At 42.1% G+C, this 11166-nt stretch overlaps 1 protein-coding gene across 4 annotated transcripts; it reads left to right on the forward strand.

Annotated features, from left to right (window-relative positions):
• Positions 1-881: 881 nt before the first annotated feature.
• ccdc57 (coiled-coil domain containing 57) lies at positions 882-10730 on the forward strand. 4 transcript variants are annotated; one of them, XM_028969482.1, is made up of 20 exons: positions 882-925; positions 1339-1755; positions 1976-2084; positions 2253-2354; positions 2427-2584; positions 2693-2767; positions 2891-3091; positions 3170-3316; positions 3447-3609; positions 4142-4258; positions 4661-4832; positions 4917-5108; positions 5183-5283; positions 5483-5683; positions 6136-6192; positions 6440-6647; positions 7236-7372; positions 7709-7846; positions 7924-8110; positions 10286-10730. In XM_028969482.1, the coding sequence occupies exons 2-20, from the start codon at positions 1358-1360 to the stop codon at positions 10459-10461; spliced, it is 3039 nt and encodes a 1012-aa protein (XP_028825315.1). In that variant the 5' UTR covers positions 882-925; positions 1339-1357; the 3' UTR covers positions 10462-10730. The 4 variants fall into 4 exon arrangements, with proteins under 4 accessions (XP_028825315.1, XP_028825314.1, XP_028825313.1 ...); XM_028969481.1 differs by having other exon boundaries at positions 3199-3357; positions 7718-7846; XM_028969480.1 differs by having other exon boundaries at positions 3199-3357; positions 10286-10729.
• The last annotated feature ends 436 nt before the right edge of the window (positions 10731-11166 follow it).

Consider the following 11166-nt stretch of genomic DNA (forward strand, 5'->3'; position numbering starts at 1 on the left):
TTATTTCCCTAACAGAACAGCAGTTTATAAAATTTACACCCAGATAACAGAAACAGCACCTACTTATCAGTTTGCACAATCCACATAAGGGCTTGCTGACATGTTCAGAGAAAGAGCAGGTCACTCTGACACTTTCTATTGAGCCAAATAACACATAAAGACAACATCATATAAAGGCTTTGGAACCTCAATAAAATACATCACAAAAAAATAAATAAATAAAAAATTATATCTTGCACGTTGACAAAATGTGTGATCGTATATATTTTAAACAACCACCCTAGAAAATGCTGTAGATCACTGGTCCTCAGACTATGGTCTGTTTGCGTGATATATTGCTGCGTATGACTGGTACCGTTCGTAATTTATGAATGACTCTCAGCAGAGTAGATGCAATGCGCTATTTTGGCCACTACTGAACATTTCGGCGCTGTTTCGTTTCTGAACTGTTCAGCCTTCCCACAGCGCAGGTCTCACCCAGAAAGAGCGGTTCTGCCATTTCATATCGCTTTTTCTTTAAAACACATTTTAATGGCGTGCTTGTTGGAGTAAAACAATAATTTTCATTCACTAATTAATAACGTTTCCATTCTGAAATCATTTGTATTTTTATACACTCGTCGAGATTGTTCATGTCGATTTCACACTGCACCGTTCTCACCAAATGAAGTGGGAAAGTCTGAATCTCTGTCCTTTTCGATGGCTTTTACGTCTGTACAAAATGAAATGCTTATTATTCAGTATCGGCATGCACAGTAATTTTGAATGGTAGACGTATTTTCGACAGTAATACTTTGTGCATGGTGCAGTAATAGATTTGACCTCCAGACCTGTGAGGGTCGCTGCTTGCCCGAGCAACAGAACTACATGCCAATGCGGGACAGAAGAGGAAGCGGTTACCACTGGAGTCAAAATAAAGCGTCAGGTAGGCGAGTTTACAAGCTTGTTATAATTCATTTTATGACCAAATCTTATTAACGATCATATGTAATAAGATTAGTGGGCTTTCGTAAATAGCGTAAAACTACTTCTTCCTTCACGAAAAAAAAAGCATTTCAGTAGATATACACGTGCGTACAGATTCAATATTTATTCAGGTGTAGGGAATTTCAGCTTTAGTTGCAAAGCAGTGCTAAGGTGAACCGGGTTTAGGCTGAGTTACAAACGTATTTAGAAACGTATTTTATTTTCATAATTAACAATGCATGACAATATAGGGTAATATTTCACTCAACATTTGCAAATACATTCGAATACATGCTTCAGAAAGGCTCTGTCCCCACTCTGTGTTAGTCAAGGGAAGAAATGGCATAAAAATGTTACTCTTGATACTCTAAGGTCCTATGCCGAAGAAATCATGCTGGACCCTGCAGAACTGGAGGTGCAGTTGGCCAGTAAGGAGAAGGAGTGGAAGGAGCTCCAGACCTTGCACACTAAACAGTTGGAGGCTGCTCTGCAGGAGGCCAGAAGCCAATTGGCCTCCCAGAGGGACCGGTTCCTACGCCTCCGAGATGACTTCCAGTTCAACCTGCGGGTCTTAGACGAACGAGACCAGGAGCTGGAACGCTATGATGCCCTGGCGGCCCGTGCCGAAACCGAGGAAAAGGCCAGACAAGAGGAAGTGAGCGACTTGCGTATCCAACTTCGAAAGCTGCAGGAGACGTTGGCCAAAGAGGTGCGAGACCGTGAGGAGCTCCAAAAGATTTACCAGCAGAGGGTGATGGAGCATCGGTTGCAACTTGATAAAGTTCAGAGGTACATGGTCTGATGTTCAAAACTAATTAAACTGGTTAATGATGCACTTTCCATAGGCCACTCATATTTTTATGCAAAATGTCTTTCACAATGCAATGTAGTATATTATCAAGTTGCAAAGCCAGGCAACAGGCAAATTTCTCTTGATGCATTAATAGAGAATTAAAATTATACATTTTTTGGCAAGAACTAACCTTGTCTGTGTGTTTCTCTCCGGAAGGGTAAAGGATGGAGAAATTCAAAAGCTGTGGGAAGAGAACGAGAGCCTAAAACGGGACCTACAGAGACGAGTGCAGGAGACTGAGGGGGAACTTGCCCTCCAGAAACAGGTGATATAGAAGTTGAATGATCATGACCTTATTTGATATCATAGTTATCATAAACATAATAATCATAATCTGAGACTATATAATCTCTCTTTCAGAATGTTAATTTCTTCTTAGATATTTGTTGTTTGGTGTGCCCACATAAGTTGTATTACTTTCACAATGACACAGGAAATGATGTCTGACTTTGACAGCGAGATGAGAAAACGTGAGCATGAGTTCAACCTCAGGATGGACGAGATGCGGAACATTGTCCTTTCTCACGAGCTGAAGGTGAGCTGTCAGTGCTGCACTGTATGAGTTGTTAAGTCCTGGATTTGCCTTGCACACTGCTCCTCTCTCCAGGTGACCCTCATGTCCAAGGAGATAGAGGCGCTCTCCAAAGCTCAAAGCCAGGCCACAGAAGCATTACAGGCCTCTGAGGAGCTCTGTCAGCTGTCCCAGAAAGAGATTCATCGTAAAGAGTGGCAGATCAACAACCTCACTGCCGTCAAAGATGCTAGGTATCCCCTAGAGGATGTGATAGGTTGAATAAAAGCTGTGCTTATCTAATCACATCCTTATTATTCAGTAACTACATTTTAACTCACATTTTTGAGTATTTCTTTTAGAATACAGGAGCTTGGGGATCAGCTGAACAAAATGGAAGCTCAGCATAAAAAAGATGAGCATGTGACTAACCACAAGTAAGTAATAGTTAACCAGTTCTTGCAGCCTGTCATGTTGTCATGTTTATTTTGAGTGTAATATGGGGATTACAGGTACATTTCAACACGTCACAGCAGATATATATATTTTTGTAACTACAGGCACGCAGAACTGGAAGGCCGGGCCAGAGATCGAGAAGCGGCACTGGTTGCAATGCGTGAGGCTCATGCTACAGAAATGCAGAAGATGGAGGCTAGCAGGGCTCAGATTCAGGCCCAGCTGGACAAGGCTGTCACTGAGCAGCGCAGGAAGGACCAGAGACACACTGAAGAGCTGCATGACAGGGACCAGATGTTAAAGGAGTAAGAGAAATGTGCCTTAAAACAAACACCTGCCAATCTTGCCTTATGTGGATATATTTTCCACTGTTGTCTTTACAGAGTTTTTTTTTCTGTTTCTTCTCTTAAAGACTTCACAAGCAGCTTGAATCCACACGTTCAGGCTGGGACAGTTATATCACTGAAGTCTCCAAAGAAAAAGTCACCAAGGATACAGAGCTTCTTGCTGCAGGGGAGAGAGAGGCAAAAGTGAGGGTGGAGTTGGAGAGGTGCAAAGAGGATGTAGTGAGGTATTAAAATTATTTTTAACTGGGAATTCGCAGACCAATGGGCTGCTACCATCTGTTTTTTTCTGTTCCATCACATCTTCTTTCTCTAGGTACAGACAGGAGCTGGCCAGCGCAGTGCAGAGGGAGCAGGCACTAGATCAGCAGCGTGTACAGCTGGAGCTGGACTGGCAGAGGCGCTGTGAGGATGCCCAGGCAGAGCATTACCTCAGGAGCGAGGAGCTCATCCAGGGTCTAACGCTGACCAGGGATCAGGTGAGCTTCGGATAGAGGAAATTGGTTTTTGGTAGTAAATCCAAATTCAGTTAGGGGGGCAACAGAGTCCAAGCGAACTACTACGAGAACTGAAAGAATGGGAAATAACAGCAGCGGCATTCCACAGAGACACAGCTCGTTCATTACTGTCTTATGGACAGATTTTGGATTATCAACCTTGCCTGTCCCCGACAACTGTTCTCACCTGGATCCTGACTTCTCCTGCTGCTTCCTGAATTTGACGGACTGCACTCTCGGTTTGACACCGCCGATTGCGCCACCAACACACTAACATTCTGCATTCCCTGCCCAATGGTGACTACGGGCAATAGTCACCATTAGTCACACTCCCCTCATCGGGTCTGAACCATCTGCACATCCAGCTCTGTTTCCATCCCTCGGACCTGGCCCTGATAGTTATAGTTCTGAAAACAATGTCATAATTGTCAGTTGATTGCACCTACATTGTCTGTAGCTATGTAAAAAAAATAATAGAACAGAATTTGCGATTACTGGTTAATCTTCCCTTCAGATGACTGCTGATTTGCGGGAGAAAGACCGAGAGCTGCAGGAAATGTCTTCAAGGCTGCATGCTGTTACCATGGAGAGGGACCATTGTCTGAAGAGAACAACTGGAAAAAAATCTCAGGTATAAATAAAACATTGTTGTTGCAAATTGTTGCAAAATTACTCCAATTTTCTTTTAAATTCATATAAAGCTTCATTGTTAATAAAATACATTTTTAAAATGTAACACACCAAATAGTTAATTATTATATGATTATTACAGGCCCCTTCCTTTATTGCCCTCTTGTGGCAGCAGTTTATTAATTAGCAATTACACTGTTTCCCTAACATTGATTCCATTGAACATTGTTCTAAATATTATTTTGCTGTTCTGCATGATTCAGGGCTAAAGATGAAGGTTTAAAAATGGAGCAGAACATAGAAATGCACAAATATCTGGTGTGAAATGTAGAATCCCATAAACACCAACTGCAGTCCTGTTTTTTTTTTTTTTAACCCGATTTATTTGATTGCCTACCTGCAGGCCCCTGGCCAGTCATTGCCTTCTGAGGAGATTGGACGGCTGCAACAGGAGAACAGCAGCCTGCGTGCCGTGGTGGCCGAGATGAGGAAGGAGATGGAGAGCCTGAGCAGACAGCTCCCTGTTGCCCCCAGAAACACCTCCCCATCTAATGAGCCTGCAACCTGCCCACCAGGTTGTTGATCTGTTTAGCCACACCTAACTCAGAGCTTCAGGCTGCTGTATGGTAAATTCAATTCTAAATTCTAAAATTCTACAGGCACTATGCAGTACACCCAAGCCTTGGAGGACGAGCTCAAGGAATGGAAAGCAAGGTGTAGGCACCTCAAAGACCAATTAGAAGAGGCATCGAAATCTATTGACCCCGCCCCCGCTCCTGTTCCACCTCTTCCTGTCTCCCCTGACAACGCTTATTTACAGAATCATATTAGGTCCCTCAATGAGACCATAGGTATGATCACTGGTATTTAAGCTGCCTGCAATTTCATTCACAAAAGATAAAATACATTTTACCTTTGCTTTCAGGAGGACTCCGTGTGGAGAAAGTAGCCAATGCTGCTGCCATCAAGAAACAGGAAGTTAGATTAGCTCATTTAGAGTCTGCAGTTGCTCAGTTCACGCAACAGGTATGGATGTCGTATGGATGCTGCTTATGACATTTGTTCTTGTTTCATTCTAAAATAATTTTTGTCGAACAGAAATTGGGGAGGTTGGTTTTAGATACTAGTAAGTGCTTTTTAGACTTGCAATGTGACCTAATAACATTTTCTGACAGACCCCAAGATTTCAGTGCAGGTCTAGAGTGAATATTTTCTTTTTATACAGTGTCATTCCAAACAATTGGAGAGTGAAGAGCTGCGCTTAGAACTGGCCAACCAGAAGAGGCGTAGAGACATGGAGGAGGCAACGCTTAAGAAAAGGCTAACAGCACTGGAGCTGGAGCTGGAGGAGGCCAGAAGGGAAGCCGAGGAATTTCAAAAGGGCAGTGTCCTCCACAACCTGGAAACGGTCGCCCTCGGCAACCAGGCAGGTCACCCCATAATGACATTATTTCTTGCAATTGACTGACAGTGAACAGACGGTGTTGTTACAGTATCTGGATCCCCTTATTTGGGTGCCTAATATCCAAACAGCAGAGGTCTTTTGATATAACTACTGATGAATGGTAATGTTGGTAAGTAGAGTGAAAGTGAAGTGATTGTCATTGTGAAACACTGCAGCACAGCGCAGCACAGCACGCGAAATGGGTCCTCTGCTTCTAACCATCACCCTTGGTGAGCAGTGGGCAGCCATGACAGGTGCCCACAGGCGCAGTGTGTGGGGACGGTGCTTTGCTCAGTGGCACCTTGGAGATTGGGGATTCTAACCTTTAAATTACGGGTCCGCTTTTTTACCTGCCAGGCCAACCATTGCCCCTCATCTCATTAAATGAGATTTAATGTACATGTGCCCAACAAAGTTCCTGGTCTTATTCCTAGGTGTCTGCCTTGAAGCTGGATATTGCTAGCAGGAGGGAACCCATAGTTCTGCAAGAGGTAATAGTTATGATCTTTTGCACTTTAAAATGTTTTCTTTTGAATAACATCTATCCTACCCTCTAGCCTTTTTACACTTTAGTTTTTAATATATGAATTGCCACCGCACTATATAATTTGCAAGCTGTACTATGTAAACAAACTTGCCTTGCCTGTGAGTTGCTTGGGAGTTCACTGACCATTAGGCTGTTAACCCTCTGCATTCTTACTGCGGGCCCTTCGCATGCTGTGCGGTCTCCCTATGCAGAGCGATGCGGTTCGACAGCTTCAGCAGGAAAACCAGCATCTGAGGCAGCAGCTGATCCTGCAGGATCCGCATCGTGCTGTACCGGGTGCCCTGAAGGCCAAGCTTATGGAAGCTGCTCGCTGGATCTCGCGACTCAGCCAAGAAAAGCAGCAGCTCATTGAGCTGAGCAACCGCCTCCGAGCACAGCTCGTCAAGGCTGGAGTGGAAGGTGTGCTTCCTCATGTCCACTTCTTCAAAAATCTTCACTACAGGCCAGATGCATTGGACCAATAAGTAAAAAAAAAAGAATATATAAAAAAAAATATATATGGGATGCAAACTTTACAAATGTTGTTATATTAGGTTCTATTAAATGTAATAACATTCACATTCTGCATGCTTGGACACAAGGTTCAATGAATAGTGTAGTGTAACTTGTGTTGCACTTCAAAACCAATCGGTTTTTGTGTAACTATTTTATTTTAATAAGAAAAAACAAGGCTGGGACCAAACTTCTGACCTTTAGTGTAAACAAAATGCAGCCCATTGTGGCATTTGCAGTGAAACAGCAATGGTGTTGCTCTACCTCGTGTGCTGCAGGAGCTCATCCCTGTTTTTCAAGGGGATTAGGGTTGCAAACTCATGACTGCCATACCAGGAACACTCAGACCCTGAATCTGTACTGAACAATGGGGCATCACAGAAAAAAAAAAAAACATGACCCTATTTAAGGGAGGGGTGCAAGTTATAGCTTAGTTACTTAAGTGTATTAAACGTGCGCTTGTGTGCTTACTCAACCTATTCACTTGTTTTCCAGCAATTCCGAATGCTCCAGAGGTTCCCCACAAACTTGGCCTGGACCCTGAACCCCACATTCCAACAGATGAATTGCAAACTCAGCTTCAGAGTCGCCTTTCTGCCCTGGAGCAGCTGCAGTACCAGCTTACCACTCAGGTGCCTCAGCAGCATCTGCCTGTTTAGCATTTTTTCACTGCTGTCTCCATTAGACAGCAAATGGATACGCTGAGTAATAAAGATTAAATGATGAAAAGATAAAGCCTCTCCAGGGAATAATAATGTTAAATAATTACCCTAGAAGGTCTTTGTACGATTTAGTGACACCACTAAAGCTGCAAGGCTGCATTAAGACATATCTGATCATAATCAGCACCAAAGCTTAACCTCATTTGTTGCAATTTGTTGTAAGTAAATTATTTAAAGAAATGTCACTATAACAGTAACTACAGTGTAACTTAACACAACACAATGTAAAATATTTGTAATTATTAGGAGTTACAGTATGCTCAGAGGGACCAGAGCCGGAATGTGGCAATTGTGGTGCGACCCATCTCCTCTGACAGTGAACATGGGGACAAGGCAAACACGGCAAATCCCTGGGTTCAGCCAAGCGGACGAGATGTCCGCAAGGTAAGTGTGTTGGCACCAACTGGGTTTTAAATAGCGTTGGGCTATCCTCCCAGTCATGATGTTGCTCTTTTTTCCAGCATAGAGGTAGCAAAGAGAACAATCCTCCTGAGCCAAGGCAGTTCAAGGTCTCCACTTATCAGGACAGGACATCGATAGGCGTGGTGTCCTCTGAGGACACAGATGGCTCTTTGAGGGACATCTGGCAGATGTTAGACAGAGGCATGAGCCCATCTGTCTTCACACCTACATGTAGCATGGACAAAGGTGGGTCTCCACTACTCAACTTCAGTTTGATATTTACTATGGTATTTAATAAATCTTAAATATTTATTATTATTATGCCACATTTATTTAATTTACTTTAACAGTCTTACTGACCATCTTGCCTTACATAGATTATGAAACCAACAGTAACTTAAATTTTTTGTAAAAAAATTGATGAACGTCTAATTCCAAAAATTAAAATATTCCTGGCCTACAAGCAACTAATAGCAGCCTAAATATCCTTAAAATTCATAAAACGTTTAATAATATTAAGAAGAAAATACAGTTCAACCCCTCAAATTATTCCAATACAGTAAATGGGGTTCTTTGCTGTACATATTTATAACATAGCAGTAATGTTTTAGGCCAGGCCACCGTGCTGATTCATGATTCTCTGTGCCTACAGAAAATACATTGAACCAATGCAGTTGAGTCTCTGCAAACACATTTGACTGGAGGTTATCTGCAGGTTATCAGCATTTCAGGAGCATGAGTGTCACTCATGCACAAGCAAGGCCACTAGCGTGCAGCATGGTGGCAACATACCAAATACTAAATGGTGCCATTGAGAAAGTTACAGCGCAGCCTCAAGGACGGAACAGTGGTTGCCCAACTGTGGCAGTGTCTCTCTGCCCAGACAGACAGGTTTCCCAACCTCCGGTTTACAGTGTTTCTGTCCAAATGTGATTCTGTTTGATGCCATTTTCAAAAGTAGCTCAAGAATCACTGGTAAATAGAATGTTTGTGGCAGGATTAGCCATGCTCTATATATGAGGGACCCTGCCAAATAACTCCTAAATGTGCACTGGCTGGCACCATTTTTTTACACTGAAAAGGGCATGTGAATTCTCTTCAGAGCCCTGGCAGGGACTGTCTGAAAAAGGCCACTGCTGCCTTGCACTGCTTGTGTCTGGGATTCATCCAAGGAGACTGTATCAAGGTTCGGGCACAGGGCAAAACTCACGGTCACGTATCAAGACATTGTTGCTTCACTACATTTCGGTTGATCTGCAGTAAAAGACATGGTTCAGGTTGAATCTAAGTGTTCTAATAAATGTTCTGAAAATTAGGAATGATACTGTAACTCAGCCCATGTACATAATAACACAGCAAATTGTGAATTGGGTTAAAACCCAGTAAAAGAAGATATTGAAAAGTTAATGAAGTTACAAAGTACCCTTTTGTTTGTAGACAAGTCAAAACTGTAGTACACTGTAATTAAACTGTATTTTTAAAAGTACATTTACATATACAGCCATTCGCAAACCTTATATCACAAAAATATATTTTGGCTTGACCATTCAGTTATATTAAAAATAATTTAAAGGTATATTATAGATGACAAGTAGCCAGTGCAGCAACAAGAGAACTGTGCATCAGATACCCAGTCTCTTTAATAGCCCTATTCAACGGTGTTCAGTTTCATAGATAATATTACAGCGTGGGATTGTTCACAATGCAACAATTACAGTAGGCAGTGGTGCTGTGTTGGTAGGAGTGGATTGTTATTTTAACACAAGTCAATGTCGTTTCGGTGTCGTGAGTGGTCCATCTCTCAGACATATTTGGCTAGTGGTCCATTAATGTATGAATCCTCCTTACATTTAGTATTTAGTTAATGCCATTTATTTACAATTTCCATTTGTGTGTTACCATGAAGCATACTACCAACCTACCACACTCTTGCTGGATAATTCAGAAAAAGCTTTCTAACGGGGCATTGATCTATTCCCCGCAGTCCATGAACCCTACTTCTGTACAAATAGCATTTATTCATTTAGCATGTATTTGTTAGTAGAAAAGTTCTGAAATAAGAGAAGGTGCACACTGGGATAGGAGGTATCAGAGCTGAATAATATGCGCTTTGTGAGGCACTGGTCATGTATACGACTTATGGGCATTTCAGGTGCAGCTCAATGGCAGCTTGTTACTGTAGAAACTGTGGCATTGTTGCAAATCTTCAGCAGGAGCCCATATCATTGCCTTTGTGTGGGCAGGAATGCCTAGTAGTTAATGTATTTTCAGTTAATAAATTGTCACAATAAAGTCTAACAATCAACATTGTTTTTTATTGTTTATTATAGATTTCCATTGAAACCAACACAAAATATTGATTGTATTGCTATCATAGATATATTATTTGATCCTGTGTTAATGCAACTCCTTTTTTCTCAGGTAGTAGTGGTGAAATAGGAACATTTCAAGGGGAAGAGGACACTCAGTCTGGGTTGCAAGGGATCACAGCACCAGTCCAGGAGCAGAGAACACAGCCAAAGCAAACCTATGGTGTTAAAAAGAACAGAGCTCCCAGAAAGGGAGTTAAGATAAGGAATTATAACCTCAAAGACTGATAAGACACTGGCATGCCAAACACTTTTATGCTGTCTTGTCTAGACATTGCAATTAATTTGCAAATGGAAATAAACTTCCATATTAATTTTCTGTACTTTATTGTCAGTTTAGGGTCTTTATTCTGGTGTATTTTTACTGTTTAAAGTTGAATTATTCTTTCACGTTTTTAATAAGATGTGCTGTTTAAACTGGGTAAAATTATATTTTTTGTATTTTATTTTCTACTTAAAATGCATTTTTACATCCCCGAAATGTGAATAAAGGTTATTGAATACAGGTTACATGTGCCACTTTCTATAAAATCTCTATGCAATTCAAACAAAAAAATCCACTGTCAGCTTTTCGAACTGCAATAACCCCTTCGTCAGTCCGTCCCATTTGATTACATCACCGACCAGACGGACCCCGCCCCCCGTGTCGTCATCACATCACCTTATCTCCTAGCAACACCCATGAAGTCTCCCTGATTGGTGAGTCGCACACACCTCCGCCGTCTGATTGGTCGATTTTCCGCCTCACTACATTCCACACAGCTCCCGGGATGCGCGGCCCTTGCCGGCGTGCGCGCAAACGTCTCTGCGCAACTTTTTTTCCTGCTCTTTGTTTCTAAACGCGTGATATCTAAACATTAAAAAAAGAGAACGCTAAATGAACGCGAAACGGTTTACCCTAACACTGCGCGAATCGCGTAAATAACGCGATGT

This window comes from Denticeps clupeoides, chromosome 2 (genome assembly GCF_900700375.1).
Source record: "Denticeps clupeoides chromosome 2, fDenClu1.1, whole genome shotgun sequence".
Taxonomy (NCBI): Eukaryota; Metazoa; Chordata; class Actinopteri; order Clupeiformes; family Denticipitidae; genus Denticeps; species Denticeps clupeoides.